The sequence below is a fragment of the Nannospalax galili genome, unplaced genomic scaffold (genome assembly GCF_000622305.1).
Source record: "Nannospalax galili isolate Female #2095 unplaced genomic scaffold, S.galili_v1.0 scaffold100, whole genome shotgun sequence".
NCBI classification, from domain to species: Eukaryota; Metazoa; Chordata; class Mammalia; order Rodentia; family Spalacidae; genus Nannospalax; species Nannospalax galili.
The window spans coordinates 12,006,354-12,025,550 of record NW_008352891.1 but is presented as its reverse complement, the minus strand read 5'-3'; the positions used below and the strand labels follow the sequence as shown (position 1 = coordinate 12,025,550).

The following is a 19,197-nucleotide window of genomic DNA, read 5'->3' as shown; positions in this document are numbered from 1 at the left end:
CTGTCCACTGTGTTGTCAGGACCCCCATCTATTCCCCTCCATCTGCCCTTCTGGTACATCTAGTCAGCCAGAGGTCCCTGTTCCAGGAGGATCAGCTGTTCCTCATCTATGGCAATCCATTGTCAGTATTCCTTTGGATAGAATTGGGGTCTGCTGTTCATTTTTCAAGTAGTGTGTTGGGTTACTATCTGGAAGAGCCTTTATCCATCCTGGCCAACAGCTCGACTGAAGGTATCGCCTGTCTGGCTTTGCTGTTTGTCAAGTAACTTTTAGCTATATATATGTATGCTCTTATGAAATTATATCAGAGATTTTTAAACCTCTTTTTTTAAAAAAAAGTTGGCCCTGATAGGCCACCCATTCTCTAGTGGATGACCCCACACCCATGCACTTACTGGCAGTACTAAGAGGGCTCAGTGGGTTTAAAAAAGAACCCATGAAGAGGGGAGGGAAAGTGGTGGGGAGCTGGAGGAGAGGGTGTGAGGATGAATTTATTAAAACACTTCATATTCATGTATGAGATTCTCAAACATAAGTAGAAAGCAGAAGCCACATACATCATGAAACAGGCATTTGGGAGTCTGCTGTAGAGGAGCAGGGTGCAGCTGTTGTGACACAGTAAACATCCCAATGGTCAGACTCTGAGTTACATAGTTAAGGATGTGTTTCTCCCATAGACCTCTCCTGGCTTGGAGACCCAAGACTCAGCTCCCTGGTGGCAGTAGGGAAGTAGACCCAATAGTGACCAGCACCTTCAAGGGACACCAAAGGCAAGCAGTTCCTCGTAACTGTTTCTCTTTGTATTTTGAAGTTCCTGAGGCATGTGGGCAACAGGGACAGATCTATGCCGCTTTCAATTTTATGTCCCTGGAGCTTCGCCTGGGACTGACACCCCGAGAGCCTACAATCAGTCACTTGAAAGATACCTTGAGATTTAGTATCTCTGAGCATCTTTGAAGTCCCTGGGTAATCTTAGCTCTGACTCAGGGCCATATCTATGTGGTCCACTCACCCCCAGGTGAGAGAGCTGCCCTCCCTGAGACCAGGGAGGTCTGTTGGTGGAGGCTCCTGAGCTATCATGCTGTGCCACAGTCTGCTACTGAATGGGGCTGGGCCTTGGCAGGTGGGCTGTAAACCACCCTTCCAACTTCAGGGGGTCTCTCAGATCTGCCTGAATCAACAGATCCAGATGCTGCTGCTGCAGGCTGGGCTGCCCTGGGCAGTGGGCTCCCCATGCTGGGAATGGACATCAGCTTCTACAAAATGTAAATTGTGCCCACCTGGGGCCTGGTCTGAGGGAGGGGCTGCCTGGAATTGACTGACTTGCAGAGTGAGCAGCTCCTGCCTGGAGGTGGGAGGCAGGTGCCTGCTGATGGATTGCTTTTGCTGAAACAAAGCCAGGCAGGGCAGAGCTGGCAGAACTGCCTGATGTTGTTGCACTTTATTGAGACAAGAACAGTTCTCCATTTCTGGGTTGTGAGCTGATGAAGATGCAGAATGGCTGTACTGACATGACCTGCGAAGTGTGTGTCACCTCAGCTTTCTGTGTGTCTAGTTCCCAGACATATGCTGTGACAAGAGCCGGAAGCTATCATGAAGGCTGGGGACCCTCCTGACTCAGATGGTGGAGGGCAACTGCACCAGCTTTGGGTTGTCATGTGCTGTAGAATGTATACCATCCTTCATAAAAATCACTGAGGAAGCCGAACATCGAGAGCTCCTTTTGCCCCATCTCCACTTCAAAGGACTCTGATATCTTCATTAAAATTAATGAGTCATGCGCCTGCTGTGAGCTGCCCACTCGCTCTGTTCCTCCTGTGTCTGGAACCATTCTACCTCTCCTTGGAGCAATGGGCTGTGAGGATGACAGCTCTCAGGCTTGGGGCGCCTCAGTCAAGTTCCTCTGCTTAAAGGTACAGGTTCTACCTGAAAACAAATCCTGAGTCCATCACTCTAGAGTCCAGCCTTGGAAGACAAAAGAAAAATCAGGAGGAACCCAATAGAGGGATGCTCTTGTCAAGAAATTCCAATGGACGCTGATATGAACACTTGAAGTTTGCCCTGTTCTGACCTTTTTCTGGTTCCCTGTCTGGAACTTGTAATGCTAACTACTCTTACCTTTACTTTTCCTTCATATCTCTTAGTCACCAGTCAATGACTTTTTTCCCTACAGTTAAGAGTTATGCAATTTAGGAGTCTTTTAAATAAACCCACTGAAGGGTTACCCCAATTGCCTCACCCTGCATCCCTGTTCAGCATGGAAGAAGCCAGAGCTGTCTGTGTCCCAATTCCCTATCAGCAATTTGGGTAATCTTTTCAGAGAATGGTGTGATAAGAATAGGAGGTAGGGGGCTGGAGAGATGGCTCAGTGGTTAAGAGCACTGACTGTTGTTACAGAGGACCTGGGTTTGATTCCTAGCACCCACATGGCTACGAACTGTTCTTAACTCTCGTTCCAGGGGAATCTGAAGCCCTCTTTTGACCTCTGAGGCATTACATGACATGGGTGCACTCACATACATGCAAACAATATACTCATACACATAAAATAAAAAATAATAAAATATTGAAAAAAGAATAGCCAGGCATGGTGGTGAATGCCTTTAATCCCAGCACTTGGGAGGCAGAGGCAGGGGGATCTTTGTGAGTTTGAGGCCAGCTTGGTTTACATAGTGAGTTCTAGGACAGCTGGGCCTACAAGGAAACCCTGTCTCAAAAAGACCAAAAAATAAAAAGGAATAGGAGGTAGGAATTGGCTAGGCAGTTAAGGTAAAAAGACCCCAAAGAGCTGGGCGTGGTGACACAGGCCTTTAATCCCAGTACTTGGGAGGCAGAGTCAGGTGGATCTCTGTGAGTTCAAGGCCAGCCTGGCCTGCATAGTGAGAGTTCTAGGACAGCTGGGGCTACAGGGAGCCCCTGTCTCAAAAAGACCAAAAAAAAAAAAAAAACAAAAAACAAAAAACAAAAAACAAAAAAAAACCCCAAAAAACAAAAAACAAAACAAAAAAAAACCCCAAAGAAAAGTAGCCAATCTCTTGGCTAAAAGTCAAAATGTCCTTGGCCTCTTCACAACATACTCTGTTCCAAAGGCCAGAAATGTCAAAAGTATTCGGGGGCTCTTATCTAATCCCTAAAAGATTTTAGGGTGACCTCTTCAGAGGGGGGATATTAGAGTAGCAAAAAATCCATAAAAATAAGAAAGAGTACATGAAGTTGTCAGGAAAAAGTGATAGGGTGATATGGGAAAAGTTGGAGGGGGAGGGAGAGGGCATGGATTTGATCAAAACACCTTATATACATGTATGAAATTCTCAATAATTTTTTAAGTTAAAAAAAGGTACAGGCTCTAAAAAAGTCTCCTTACAATGTGGGGAGGGAGCCTGTGTGCATATTGCAAAGAGTTAACCTTGCTGTCACAAGTGGGGCAGCTACAGACCTTCCTGGAAATAAGAAGGTGATCAAGCTCTTGTTGCAATCTGCTCTTCCAGGAGAATGCCTAGCTTTGCAACCACACCACTCTTTGGTCCACAGTTAGTTTCTAAGGAATGTCTGCTGGCTTAAACAAGCCTGGGACTAAAACCAAAAGATGAGTAAACAGTTTCAATGGCCTTTAGTGGCTTTCATCTTTTCTTCTTTCTCAACACATCCAAAAGATAGAATATGCCTCTCAGCAACATGAGCAGTGGGACCCTTGTGCAGCTGTTATGATATAGAGCCATGCAGAGAGGGTCCCCTGGTGTTGTGGGTAGACTGGGTTCAAATCCAACCCTGTGCTTGCTAACTTGACCACCTTGGGTTGCTTGCACACATGCACAAATATGAACATATGCACACATGATACACATACACGTGACAGATGTAGGTGTATCTATCATGTGCGTATGATTGTATATGGCATGCATGCACATATAAATGCATATGTGTAATTACTATTTGTGTATGCTTGTATGCCTATATATGCATGCTCCTATAAAGTACAATGTATTCATGTGTACATGCACATAGCACCAACATGTACTATGCATGTATTCATATTCACATGCATGTTTGTGTGTATGCATGGTATACAGCACACATGTATTTTGTATGTACATACATGTGTGTGAATGCACATGCCTATATTATGTATACACATGCATCTGCACATATGTATGTGAATATAGGTTTGTGTTTCCATGTATGTGCATGATTACATGTATATATGATGGTATAGCATCTGATTGTATTTGTGCATGTATGCTTGTGTGTGGTGCATCTATGTATTCTATTTATACATAGGTATATATGTGTGTATTCTAGTTTCCTCTATGTTGCTGTGATAAAACACTGACCAAAAGCAACTCAGGGGAGGAACGTGTTTATTTCAGCTCACAGGTTACAGTCTGTCACAGAGGGAAGGCAGGAAAGGAACTTGGGGCGGGGACTTGAGGCAGGACCATGGAGGAATGCTGCTTGCTGGTTTGCTCTCTGGCTTATTCATAGGCTCATGCTAAGTTGGCTTTACTACACAGCCCAGGACTACCTGCCTAGGAATAATGCTGCCCACAGTGGACTGAGGCCTCCTGCATCAATTAATAAGACCCCACAGACAAGTGAACATGCCCATCTGATTCAGGAAATTCCTCACGTTAGGCTTTCCTCTCAGATGACTTTAGGCTGTGTCAAGTTGACAACTACAGCTAACTAGGACAATGTGTATATGTCTGTGTGCTTGTAGTATTTATGTATATATGTGCACATATGTGGATTTCAGGGTATATAGTATGCATGTGTAAGATATGTGTATGTGTCTGCATCATACATGTGTAGTATGCATATGTATATGCACATGCGTATACTGTGCATGTATGTATGCTTGCATATTTATGTGTATGCTTCTGTGTGTGTGTGTGTGTGTGTGTCTGCAGCTACAGACCTGCCTGCAGCAGGTGTTCTGTACCCAGCAGTGGTCTCATTCTGCTGAATCAGCAGAACTGGGGTGGGGCCAGAGCTGTTTACAGGGAGGAACTGGCTCCAACTGGCTAGCCCAGCCTGTCTCCCCAGAGGCCTTCTGCTGAGTGTGATCAATTTTCTCATGTCTGGGCACTATGAAGTGGGGCCTAGTGGTCTAGACTGAGGATCTGGGACAGAAGTGCATGAGGGAGAACAGGGGAGACATGCTGCCTGGTTGCCATAGTGAGCCCTACTGGGCCCTCCTCACTCAGGGTAGATACAGCAGGCAGGCTCTGTGGGTTTCCAGTCTCCTACCTGCAGCACTTTAGGAGGCCATTGTTTGCCTTCCCAAAGGGCGGAGAGACTTTGAGCCTGTATGCTTTAGCTTTCCAGCAGTTCCTGGGCCTGTTAGGAGAACGCTTGCTGCACTCTGGGGATAACTAAGACAGAGGCCAAGTTTCAGCAGGTGAGGCCCCTGTCCTGTATCTGAGGTGCCAGGTTTGGAGCCCTGATGTGGAGTCAAGTGACCTTGGCCTATGTGGAATCTATGCTATTTGGTATCTGCCTTTGCGTGTGTCGTACTCTGGGTTCCTGATGATCACAGTGACCAGGGGCTCTGAGGATCATTAGGACATCATTTACAGATGAGGAGTCTGAGGCTTAAAGATGGTTATAACTGCCTGGGGCTACCAGGAGATGAGAGAGAGAGAGAGAGAGAGAGAGAGAGAGAGAGAGAGAGAGAGAGAGAGAGAGAGAGAGAGAGAGAGATAAGTATAACGCACTAAACCTTAGTTCTAGATAATTATGGAGATAAAGAAGATAGGCTAGCAGAGAGAGAGAGAGAGAGAGAGAGAGAGAGAGAGAGAGAGAAAGTTTATAATTTGCCCAAGGGTTTGTAAATGGAGACCTGGAATTCGGGTCTGGGTCTGAGTGCAGTCTGTGCTGGCATCACTGGACAATAATCTTCACAAGATCAATGTTCATCCCACAGAAGTCACCTCCCCCTCTGACCTTGCTTCTCTGCTAGGGCAGAAGAGTGCTGGGTCAGTCAGCTTGGGTACTCAGGCTGGTGGTTTGAATAACAGAGATTCTTTTCCTCTGAGCTCTGGAGGCTGGAAGCCTAAGACCAAGGCTGGGCAGGCCTGGTTTCTCCATGCTTACAGACAACTATCTTTTTGCTGTGTTCTGACATGGCCTTTCCTCTCTGTGCATGCCTGGTGTCTTCTCTCATAGAGCCACCACTGCTGTTGAATCAGGGCCCAACCTGTGATCTCAGTGAATCTCAAGGACCTCTTTAAAAATCCTATTTCCAGAACAAGTCATACTGGGGTTAGAACTTCAGCACAGACTTTTTATACAAATTTATTTTGATTTATTTATTTTTATTTTATATGTATGGTGTTTTGCCTGGATGTATGTAAGTACGCCACATGTGTGCAATGCCCTCAGAGGTCAGAAGAGGGTATCAGACTCCCCTGGAACAGGACTTACAAACTGTTGTTAGCTGCCATATGGGTGCTTGGAATTGAACCCAGGTTCTCTACAAGAGCAGTTAGTGCTCTTAACTGCTGAACCATCTCTCCAGTCTAGCACAGACCTTTTAGAGGGATAGTCCAGCTCATAAAGGATGGAGACGAGGGGCTAGGGAGATGGCTTAGTTGGTAAAGTGCTTGTCATGCAAGCATGAGGACCCGAGTTTGATCTCTCATTTGAAAAAGAGTCAGGCATGGTAGCACATACTAGTGAGAGACCCTGTTTCAGTAAACACTTGGCCTCTGGGCTCCACATGCACACACACACGCACACATATAAACATGTGTACACGCACACAGATGGCAAAGAGAATGATGTGAGGCTGAGCACAGCAGACACTTGAACGTGCTGCTCTGGCACAGTATACCAGAAGTGTCTGAATTTATCTGTTAATGATGGAGTGCTGAGCACACGCCATGCATCTCACTGAAGCCCCTGCTTGCTTCTGCTGCCTTCAAGGAGTATGTGATGATAGAATCTTAGACAGATTCAAAGAAGCAGGGTCCAAGTCAATCCTAGCTGGCTTTGGTGCCCATCAATCACTCAGGGACCGTGGTACAGTGCAGGTGCACATCCATCCAGCCCCTGGGGCTGTCTGTGTGGCTTGTCACACTTCCAGACTCTTGAGTGTCTCTGCCTGTGATGATGAATGATTGTCACTGGGGACACGTGCATTCCACCTGCTGTGTGCCAGGTGCAGTTCTGCCTGTTTCCACAGCAGCCAGCCAGGGGCATGCTGCCAGCCCTGTTTCGTAGTTATGGACCCAGCACAGGGGCCAACAAGGATGCCAGACTGTTCTGAGCAAGGCAGGAGAGTAGAAAGCTGTGGGAGGGATTGGTTTATGTGCATTTTCTTTCAAAGTCCTTTACTATAGGATTCCAGTTTTTTATTTTTTTGAGATAGGGTCTCATGTAGCCCCGGCTGGCTTTGAAACGGTTATATAGTTCAGGATGATCTTGAACTTCTCATCCTCCTCCCTGTACTTCCCGAGTGCTGGGATTACAGGCATGTACAACCATGCTCAGTTTATGTAGTCCTGGGAGTTGAACCTGGGGTTTCACACATGCTAGGCAAGCACTCCACCAACTGAGCTACGTCCCTGGCCCTGGACTCCAGGTTTTCAGAGGAGAAAAGAAAAGCCCAGAGGGTTCAAACAACTCACTCAATGTGGCTTGGCTCCTTGAGAGTGGAGAGATGTGCAGACCCAGCCTGTATCACTCCTTGGTGAGGCCCCTCTTCTTGGTTCCTAGTACCCCAAACCTCAGTGATTTTTAGACCATTGCCATCAATATTACGTGGGAACGTGCTGCACTATCCATCCCCGGTCCACTAAGTCATCCTCTGGGCCCAAGTCCAGTTTCTTGTGGTTTAACCAGCACCAGGAGACTGTGAGACCCCCTACAGTCTGTAAACTGCTGCCTCCACAGGCAGGCAACGTCTGCTTTCCCAGGCTTGGGACTCAGACTCTGCCAGCCTCATGCGTTACATGGTGTGAGATGCTGCTGCCTTCACTGCATCTTGTTTTCCACATTTGCTCCTGGTTTTGTGCACCCTGGTGCCAGAGCCTGGCACCCGTGCTTCCCCAAGGGCAGAACTGAGCACAATGCCAGCTGGTAACCAAGTATCAGCAACACCCTTGAATTCCTGCTCAAGTTGGACTGTGTAAGTTGGGGATGGGCCGAAGCCAAGTGTTCTCAAATCATCCTCAGGTTGTGGCTGATTTATGACAGCAGGATTCAGGCTGGACTCTTCACTGAGCCCTTCAGCTGATGGAGTGAGTGCTAATTGATCGTTCTCTTGAGGTGGGAATTTTGCAGGAAAGAAAATCACCCAAGGACATTTTAATGAGGTGTTTCCCCTTGGGACCTTGAGCCTCTTTATCCTGTCTGCCTGTCACCTTGGGAACCTGCTGTGTGTGGTTGGAGGTGGAGAAGGCAGAACTTCTTGAACCAGCTACATGTTTCTCAAAGGACCTCAAAGCAACTCTACAGCAGACAGGAGGTCTCTGACTGCCTTCCCATCTTTTCTCATACAGCACACAGTGAACTTCTTATGCACATGTGGGACCCTCAATCCAGTCTGCTTTGCTGCAGCAGGTGGCAGGAGGCAGACAGCAGGTCTCTTGAGGTTTGGACTTTAGCAAGAGCTGGCCCTTCCAGGGTGATATTTTTGGTTTTCATTCCAAGCTCCAGCTACCCTGTCACTGCCCATGTGGGAACGTGGCAGGCCCTGAGTGTTGGAATGACCATCTGGTCTATTCTTTACATGCTAGCGCAGTGCAGTGGGGTGGAGGGTCCCCGGCTAGCAGAAGGGCAAGCTGGGCCAGATCTCCCTCAAACACACTGCAGGAACTTGAGCCAATCTTGAGGTCTCTGGTCCTCTGCCCTCCATCAGAAGGTCTGAAGGGTCTTGTCCTGATCTGGACACTCACTGATGTTGGTGAGTAAAGCCCACATTTATTGTGATTCAGCATGGGAGGGTGTCACAGCTCTGAACTGCTCAGAAGCACAGTGCAGAAGCACTCCAAGACCCAGGAGACGGAAAGTAACAAACATCATCTAGGCGGGGACATATGGGGGACCAAGGCTGGGAGAGGTGGCCTGCCAAGCACAAGATTGGGAAGAAGACTGCACTGGGGGGAGGTGGGATGGCCGCAGGGTACCATGTGACAGCCATGCAATCTGGTGATGTCTTCTAGAGAGCTGTCTTTGCAGGAGGCTGAGCAGAAGCCCTGTGATCAGCTCTAAGCCTTCAAGCAGAGACAGTGAGTTCAGAACAAGGGAGGTGCAGTGCATCAGTTAGCATGGCTGTCAAGATAAAGTACGACTGATTGGGGGTGGGGCTGAAGACACAGACACTTGCCTTCCTAGCCCAGGAAGCTAGAAGGTGGAATTCCAGGTGCCAACATGGTTTATTGGGTCCTGAGAGGGGCTCTTCCTGGTTCTTAGATTGAATCCTGTGGCAGAGCGGGAGCTCTGGGGTCTTCCCTCTTATACTAGGACTCTTATCCTGTCCCCCCATTTGTGTGACCCCATCTAACCCCAATCACCTCCCAAAGACCCAACCTCTACCTCTTGTCAGGGGGAAATGGCTTCTGCAGTCAGTCCACAGCAGCGAGTGGTAGTAGCCAGCCCTGTGTGGATGCTCAGTGTGCCTGGGTATCTCAGTCCATGAGGAGCATGAGCATATTAGAGTGAGCCTGGAGGAAAGGCAGCTCCTGATGGAGCAGATAGAGGGTGAGGTGGAAGAGGGGAGGACAGGGAGAGGAGAGTTTGGATGTTTAGGGAGCTGCCTTGCAGGGAGTGGGCTCTGCGTGTTCCTGTGTGTGATGGTGAGGAAGCATGTCAGATCACCTGTGTGTGCATGGGTATTCATGTGTATGATGCTGAGGAGGAGGTGTGTGCTGGATCATATGTGTGTGTTTGCGTGGTGGTAAGGAGGTGTTCTAGATCTGTGTGTGTGAGAGAGAGAGAAGAGAGGAGAGAGAGAGAGAGAGTGAGAATAAGGAGGTATGCTAGATCTGTGTGTGTGTGATGGTGAGGAGGAAGCGTGTGTATGAGATGATGAGTATGAGGTGTGCTGGATCATGTGTGTGTGTGTGTGTGTGATGGTGAGGAGGAGGTGTGCTGTGTTACCTGTGCACCAACCAATTTTGCTCTTACTGTTTTTGCAGGAGACATGGGGGACAAAGGACAGAAAGGCAACGTGGGCCGCCATGGAAAAATTGGTCCCATTGGTGCTAAAGGTATTGTGAGGCAGTCCTTTCTCTGAGTTCCCTGCAGGGCTCATGGTGTCTGAGAACAGCTGCTGACTGTGCTACCCTATCTGGTGTCCTGTCACCTGTGCCATCCTGCTAAACTCTGTCATCTCTCTTACGGGGAGCAGAGATGGATCAGAGGAGTCGCTGGCTCTGTGTGCATCAGGGTGGGTGGAGCTGATCCAGTCTGCAACATTTATGGGGTTTTGACCCTCCTGAATGCAAGATCTAGAGCTTGTGTACGTGGGCCAGGTCCTTCAGCTACAGTTTCCTTAACAAGCATGGTGAGATGATGGGAGCCCCATGTGGTCAGGATAGGCCGTGTCATGAAGCTCTGCATATATTCACCCTCACCTTCACTTTTCCAGGCATCTTGAGACTGTGGACTGATTCTCAGTCTGAACAGGGTGGAGGGTGGTGGCCACCCCAGTGTCAGGTGGCACCTGTGGTTTCAGGTACTGCCATCTTGGCTACTGCATATGACCTGTGCAATCTTGTTGTGGTGGGCGGTCAGAATCCTGGTGGTGAGAAGGTCAGAACATAGGGCAGTTAAAGGATCCATGAACATTGCACTGCCCTGCTCTCTGCCACTCTACTCGGCATTCAGACAACAGATGTATTCTGAGCACCTGATTTGTCCCTTGCTTGGACTGAACCTAGGGGACACTGAGGAGCTAGTGGCAAAGAAACAGTGGTCATCTTGGTATGATCTCACAAAGGCCTCCTTGTGACCCTGTCATGGGCTGACCATGGGGAGACTGAGCTGGGGAGGCCAGTGGCTGACGTAGAGCTGTGCTGGGAATCTGAGGTAGGGAAGGAGTCTGGCTGTGGCCTTCCCAGGTTTGTTCCCTGGCTTTTCATACTGGAGCAAGTTGGCCTTGACTCCGAGAGGCCTTGGCCCAGGTTTGAGCTGCAAGTTGGTTTGGTTAGTTAGTTCTGATTGGCAATTGTAGACCAGCTGTAGCCCTTCCCTATCTGTAGAAGGGAGCATTGGCCAGGAGTGTGGGCCAGGTGGTCATTCAGCTCAGTCATTTTTTCTGGAAGGCTCATGGGAAGAGCCTACCATCAGACATCACCCTGATGAACATGGAGTGCTAAGGGACATGCACACTTCAAAAACTTCACAGAACTGTGATGAAATATTGATCACATAAGAGATGTCATTTCAACCATTCCAAGTATACAGTTCAGTGGCATTCAGTACCTTTGCAATGAGATACAGCCATGTCCTCTCTTTCCAAAAGCTTTTAGCACCCCAAAGAGAAATTGTACCATTAAGCAATAGCTCTCCAGCCCCTGAGTCTACTTTTTACCTCTCTGAATTTGCCCACCCTAAGTGCTTCACACACATTACATGATGGCATTTGTCCTCTGGGGCAGGCTTAGTCCACTCAGTGTAATGCTCCCAGAATTCCTTTACCTTTTAAGGCTGAATATTTATTCTGTAGATATTCCATATTTTGTTCAAGTATTGTGAAAATTCCTTCCCCTGGGAGACATCTACCCCTCCTCATAAGGTCCTGATGAGAGACTAAAGTTCTGTCTGGGGAGCCAGTGTATTTACTGCACTTACTTAAACGGAGCATGGGCAAGGGGTTACTGACAGGAGTGTGAGTCAAAGCAACCACACTGGAAAGTCTTCACTCAGCATGGATGGTGGCTTCCCCATAGCTGCAGAGAAGGAATGCTCCCTTCTATTAACCTTCTTCAGCCTGTACACTCTCTCTCTCTGAGACCTGAAGGCCCCAGGCTACATGTGATCAGGGTAAAATTACATGCAAATACCTGCCCCCTCCTTGTAGGCAGATAACAGGTCTGATCTGATGGATTCTTGCAGGTAGTCACAGCTGGTCTGATGAAGATGTTGCCTGTTTTGTTTGCTTGGAGGTCCAAGCAGCATCCATCCATCTGTGGACACTTGGGCTGTCTTTCTCTATTGGCTACTGTGCACTGTGCTGCAATGATGGGGGCAGAAGGAACGCATGTTCCTTTACTACACAGCATGTGTGCTGGACAGACTTCTGAATCTCACATGGAGACAGTGGGCCAGAATGACCTTTATTTGGTTTGTTTATTCGATTTGCTTTGTCTCCAGAGTTGTCTTGGGTCCTTGTCAGGCTGAGCTTCTGGTCATTTTCAAGCCCCTGACGTGGATCCAAGAATACAGAGGAATGAGTGGATGGGCCTGCTGTGCTGCTCCCCATCTGAATCTGTGGATGTGGAAGTCACAACCCTTCATGGAGACAGTTACATTCTCTGAGAAAGAAGAGGAACACTTTAGGAATGCTGATGTAATGGATATCCACCCACAGCTTGACTTCACAGTGTTTGGGGAGCTCTGTTGCTGTCATTTTGCTCAATGCCATGTTTTATATGTTGAGAAGATTGAAGGTGAGGGGTTAGGAGGCTCATTCTGCCTACCAGGAGGTGGGCCTGGACTCCTGGTGTTTGGACCCTTCTACGATACCACACTCTCTGGAGTGGATGCAGAGGGACTTGAGTTACAGCTTGGGATTAGCAGTGCTGTTTGCACTCTTGGATCAGGCTGTCCCTAAGCCCACTCCCCCTCCCATTCTGTGTTCCATCTGGATTTTCTGTTGTGTGGAGGAATATTGGAGCAGTGCTAGCCTATGGTCATCTACTCTTGGTGTTACAGAGTCATTCAATGCTACCTGAGAAGTGGTCCCTGAAGGGCACTTTGCTCCCCAGAGTGACTTAATGCATGCCGTGGGATGTTCCCCAAAGCCCACAGAACACATGTATTCCTGTTCGTAAATAGCTTGAAGAGATGTCCACAGAACATGGCAGTGGGAAGTGCTAGGGATTGAACCCAGAGCCTCCTGTTTGCTACGCAAGTGATCTATCACTGAACTGCATCCCTAGCCCCAAGAAACAAGATCTCTAACTCGATCCATTTTAACTCAAGCGATATCCTTTTTGCATGGTAACTTTGGTTTTGTTTGTTTTTTTTTATCAGGTGAAAAAGGAGATTCTGGTGACATGGGACCCCCTGGCCCTAATGGAGAACCAGGTATGACATAAAGGCTAAAAAAATTTAATAAAATCTACTATCAAGTTTATATTTAAAAATATGAATCATATAGAGCTGGGAATATAGCTCAGTTGGTGGAGTGTTTACCTAGTACCGTGAAGCCCTGGGTTCCATCCTTAGTATCTCATAAACTGGGCATAGTGGTACATGCCTCAGCAGGTGGAGGCAGGAGGATCAAAAATTTGAGGTTATCCTTAGCTACATACCGAGTGCCAGTCCAGCTTGGTCTATCTGAGACCCTGTCTTAAAACAAACAAAACCAAACACATAGAAAAATTAACACAGTTAATGGTTGATGGGGAGCAAGAGACATTTTCTTCAGGGGTGTAGCCACTTGGTAAGGTGTCCATGCTTTTGTAAACAAACCCTAATGAAACTCTCTAGGTCACACATGCACACCCAAAGACATGAAAAGAGAAGGGGACTAATTGTGAAGAGGGAGGGCATCAGTTGGAGGTGGGGAACAAGAGACGGTTAACAAGGGTGAATGATCAAAACATGTATGTGTGTGAAAATGCCATGATGAAACCCATCATTAGGAATAATTAATACATACTCATAAAAATATTTAAAAATCGAGGAGGTGGGCAGGAAGCCCCAGTCCTGGCTGAGAACTGCTGGCAACTGATGGCTTCTGGGACGGGGAGAGTGGGTATTTTTAAGGATGTGATGAGGAATGGGTTAGCTAGGCTCCAGTGGATGGATCCACATTGAAGGGCATTAGGGGACTCAAATTTAACTCAATAGGCTTTAATAGCTGTAAGAGTTCATGAAATTGGGGGATGGTATCAAGAGGAGGGTGCAGCTAGGGGAGGGGGCCTAAATGTGATCAAAATGTATTGTATGAAGTTTGCAAAAATTCAACGAAAAAAACTACTAACTAAAACTGCAGTGGGCAGGAAAGCAGGGAGCCCAAGGAGCTCGCGTTTTCTTGTCAGCCCCAGCAGGATATTTCAGTCTTCACTGTCTCTATTGAGAGCTTTCATGATCTTCTCAGGGTCATAGTTGGCCTGTCTGCAAGGTGTCTGTCTGCCATTGTGCTCAACCACGCTTACCCTAAAGGTTGGGTTGCTTACTTCCTGATCCCCCTCTCCATGGCATTTGCATCTGGTGTGTGTGTGTGTGTGTGTGTGTGTGTGTGTGTGTTGGTGTGTGTGTGTGTGTCTGTGTGTCTGTGCATATGTATGTGTGTGTACATGTGTGAGTATGCGTGTGTGTCTGTGGGTGGGTGTGTCTCTGTGTGTTTGTGTGTATCCATGTGTACCTGTGCATATGTGTTTGTGCACGTGTGTCTGTCTGTCTGTCTGCCCGTGCATGTGTATGTGTATGTGTGTATGTGTGTATGCATGTGTGCTATACTGAGCCCACCCCCCTGCATAATGGGCTGCTTCCCACAGGCATCCCATGTGAGTGCAGCCAGCTGAGGAAGGCCATTGGGGAGATGGACAACCAGGTCGCCCAGCTGACAACTGAGCTAAAATTCATAAAAAATGGTACGTTGAACTCAGGCCTTCCCCTTCCCCATTCCTTACACTTCTCCTGTCCCCAAAACTGAACAGCAGTGGCTTCCACGTGCTGCTCTGTCCCCACCGCTGCCATGTCTGTGGCCTGTGGTGTGGTGGTGTGCGTTGTTTGTTTATAGAAATGCCAGTGCTCGCCTTTCAGCACTGCCCTCCCCTGCAGCTGTCGCTGGTGTGCGTGAGTCGGAGAGCAAGATCTATCTGCTGGTGAAGGAGGAGAAGCGATATTCAGATGCCCAGCTGGCCTGCCAGGGCCGTGGAGGCACACTGAGCATGCCCAAGGATGAGGCTGCCAATGGCCTGATGGCCACGTACCTTGTGCAGGCTGGCCTGGCCCGCGTCTTCATTGGCATCAACGACCTGGAGAGGGAAGGCATGTTTGTATACTCGGACCGCTCCCCCATGCAGACCTTCAACAAGTGGCGCAGTGGGGAGCCCAACAATGCCTACGATGAGGAGGACTGTGTGGAGATGGTGGCCTCGGGGGGCTGGAATGACGTGGCCTGCCACATCACCATGTACTTCATGTGCGAGTTTGACAAGGAGAACGTGTGAGTGGTGGCAGGCCATGGCACAGGGGAGACGCCTCCTGAACCCCACCTTTCACAACATTGCTAACAGGCATCCTCCAACCCCCAGTGGCCGTGAGCTGCCCTGGTGTACCAGCCACCACGTCTAACACTGTTCTTTCCGCCAGGAAGTGCAGAGGGTCACTGAGGGAAGGGCTGTTTGATCAGAAGAGGGGAAACTGTTTCTGGGTGCTGTTCTGAAGAACTGAAGTTTTATCACCGGTATTGTAGCCACAGTGTTCATTATGGAATCACTATTCAGTCATAGCCATAAAGCTCTTGCTTCGTTTGGTTCAGCCACAAAACAGTCAATATTGTAGTAGTCATGTGGTCATGGGTCTGGAGTTGCTGCCTGCCTTTTAAACTATAGGAAGAGAACCCATTTAGCAGTGACCAATGTTTCTGTAAGTTATACAAACATACAGATTCCTTTCTATTATTATCCAGGTAGGAGCATTTGCTCTGCTCAAACCCAGATTTCAGGAAAACAAATAAATTCTCTGAACTTCAGAAGGTTGTGTGGTGCCATTTTGTTCCAGTGTCTCTGTAGCCATGTTGGTTATCTATTGCTGTAGATAAAGCAAATCATTCTGAAACGTAGTGACCTGGACAGGGATATTTATTACTGTGAGGTGTGTGTGGGTCAGGGATTTATGTGGGGCTTAGTGGGTCCTTTCTCTTAGGGTCTGTCATAAGCGAGAGCCTGGTTACTCGCTATGTGGTTTCCGTGGGGTTCCACCTCTGAGGCTATAGAATGGAGGGCTGTTTCCCCCTGGCTGGGTGGAGAGCCGAGGTCACTGAGCCGCTTGTGAAGCGCACTTCTCCAAGGAGCAGCCCAACATGGCAGCATTTCATCAGAGCGCTTGGGAAGAGCCAGAGAAACAGTGAGACCAAAGCCTCAGCCCTTTCTAACCCAAATGCGAGGCACAGGCCTCCATGTTTGCTGTGTTCTGTTCAGTAGGCCAATTGCCAGGTCAGGTTCACATGTGAGAGGGAGTGCCAGGGAAAGGAACCACCGGGAGCCTGCTGTAGGAACCCACGATGCTTTTTCCTTTTTTTGTCTTCAGAGTTCTTAGTAAAAAACAATGAACACCTTCATGTTTCAAAGAAAACACATTGTCACACGCAGCCCCATTTGTGACCAGGGAGAGACAGTTATTGTGACAAATCCCTAGGGCAACTTGTCTTTCTGTGGGTCTCTCTAGAGAGGTCCTGATAGCCCTTTGCTTTAGATGTATTTCTTTTTGTTGGTGTATATGGGTAGGTGGGGGGAGGGTTGTGTACTCCTCAAAGTCAAACCCAAGGCCTTTCACTGGCTCTACCGCACCCCTGAATCATCTAAGAATGCTCACATGGTGAATTACCTTGGCAGATGAAGTTGGTGTCTCCCCACCCCTATATCCCCTCGGAGGAAAGAACAGGCAGGGTTGCTTAGAGTCTTAGAAGAGGTGCTATCATGGGAGGAGCCGGAGAAGAGGTGTGCCCACTGTTCAGTGTCCCAAAGTGGATGTCTGTCTCTGGGGGAAAGAGAAGGCACGTTACTTCCTGTTTTAGTGGATTCAGGACCCCAGACTCAGCCGTCCTGTATGTCATCTGATGCAGTAGTCGTGGTGTCTCACACTTCACTTGAATCCTGCAGGGACGCTGTTGCTGTGAGTGGTGTCCTTGACCTAGGAGTCTTGTGGCTCCTGTCAGCATCCTTCATGGAGCTGACATGGTAGCTTGGAAGGGCAGGGGGACTGCAGGCCCTCACAGTTCTTGACAGAAGCTTTTTGAAACTTCATTGGATTTAGTCATCTGCCCCCAGAGGCTTATTCAGATATCGTAGTGTTGCACAACTCTATCTTCTGAGCAGAGCAACCCCCATGTTCATGAGACCAGCTGGCCCGCTTGCAAAAGATCACCCAGCTGTGCTTATGGTTTGTTGACTTTCCCTCGTAGAAGGAAGGTGAATGGAGGGTCACTATCCAGCCCCTTTTCCCAGCACATGGCCTCAGTGTCTCAGGGAGGGGGTGGAGAACATAGGCTGCAGGAGGACTAGGGAAAAGGGTTCCATCTACACGGCCATGGGAGCCATCATCCATGCTGGGTGCAAACCTTCCAATGTGGCTGTTTTAGGGTCACCTGCTTGTAACCCCTCACCCACGTTCTGTAAGCAAGCCTAATAAACTCATTGGTTCTCCAGGGGGAACTTTGATTTGTTATTGGAACCTTAGAAGGTGGGAATTAGACGTTGCCTAGTGTCCCCCTTCTGCCCCTGGAGAAAATTCTCACAATACATGATTTAGAGATGCCTGGTTTGGTTGGGAGAGGGGCTCTCTGTCCTTGCAGGGAAGAAAGCAGAATCAAGCTACAGGTGCCCAGAGAAGCTCATCTGAGCCCCTACCTCATGTGACAGAGGACCCCCACCTCATGTGACAGGAGAACCCCTCAGAGGCAACCAATCTGCTTCCGTGAACACGAGCAGCCCGTCCCCCTGCTCGTGTCACTCTTGGTGTATCCCCAACTCTGTTCATCTGTGTGTTTGTTGCACAACATGCATGTTCTGTCTGATTCTGACGGACCTGGGGTGTTCAGTGTTGTAGCACCATCCATTTGGAGTGAGCTGCTTGAACTGGGGGGATGACTCCATGCTGGGGGATAATACTGTGAGTAGAGGATAAGTCCTCAGACGCTGTAGACTTGATCTGGCATAGCTGAGCCCCATGTCCATCACCCCACGAGGAAGTAGAGCCTTACCCCCACCACAGCCTGCTGCTTTCCTTAGAATAACCTCCAGAAAAGATGAAGATAGGCTGGGGTGTGGCTTGTGTGATGACCTCCTGAGTACATGCAGGTTCAACAGCATGTATACATCTGTAGTACAAGAATGGAAATCCACCCCAGCCTCCCAGTCTACTTTGCTCCAGGTGGGGTTTGTCTCGGTATCAGTCATTTACCTTATTGTTGTGATATAATATCTGACAAGAGGGAACTTAAGGAAGGAAAAATTTATTTATCTGGGCTTATATTCAAGGGAATTACAGTCCATCTTGGCAGGGAAGTCATGGTGGCAGGAATGTGAGGTGACTGGTCCCACTGTACTGGCTGTCAGGAAGCAGTGATCAGACAGGAAGTAAGGCTAGGCTATAAAACTTCAAGGCCCACCCCCACTGATGCACTTTCTTCAGTGAGGCTCCACTTCCTAACACTTCCATAACTTTTCCAAACACCACCACCATCTGGGGACAAGTGTTCAAACACATGAACCTATGGGGGACATTTCTCATCCAAATCATAACAGCCTCTGTAGACTTTGAATTTTTTAAACGGATATCTGAAAATATGTGTGATTAAAAAAAAAGATGTATTTATTATTTAGGTGATATGTGTGTGTGTGTACAAGGAGACCAGAAGAGGGCATTGGATCCCCTATAATTGGAGTTACAGGCCATTGTGAGTCACCTTGTGGGTGCTGGGAACTGAACCTGGGTCCTTTGCAAGAGCAGTAAGCTCTCTTAACCACTGTACCATCTTCCTAGCCCTATATGTGATTCTTTAAGAGTTCCCGCAGAACGGTTCACAGGGTCACTGTTTTCATTTCAGTGCTCCCTCAGAAGTGGGTGGAGGAGTCTCCTCTGTGACTGGTCCCCAGGGAAGCCTGTCAGCCCAGTCCTCAGCACCTGTGGGCTGCCCACAGCACCTGTCATCCTGCACGGTGGGATCTGTGTTGTTCACCCTCCCCTCTCACCCTTTCTCACTTCAACGCCAGACCCTCGCCCTCCTACAAATCAACTTGAGCAAGCAGCTGTCTGCTCTGCCAGCACACAACTGGCCCAACTGTGTCCCTCCGA

General features: G+C 48.4%; 1 protein-coding gene across 3 annotated transcripts in view; it reads left to right on the top strand.

Annotated features, from left to right (window-relative positions):
* LOC103747645 (collectin-11) overlaps nt 1-19,197 on the top strand; it is a 120,117-nt gene that overhangs the window by 52,935 nt on the left and 47,985 nt on the right. The window contains exons 4-7 of one of the 3 annotated variants that reach the window (XM_029554597.1): nt 10,140-10,211; nt 13,201-13,254; nt 14,673-14,768; nt 14,941-15,874. In XM_029554597.1, the coding sequence (XP_029410457.1) occupies nt 10,140-10,211; nt 13,201-13,254; nt 14,673-14,768; nt 14,941-15,350 (632 nt within the window). In that variant the 3' untranslated portion in view covers nt 15,351-15,874. Of the gene's footprint in view, nt 1-10,139; nt 10,212-13,200; nt 13,255-14,672; nt 14,769-14,940; nt 15,875-19,197 lie in introns of those variants that run through there. The other 2 variants (XM_008850158.3, XM_008850157.2) reach the window with 2 other exon arrangements.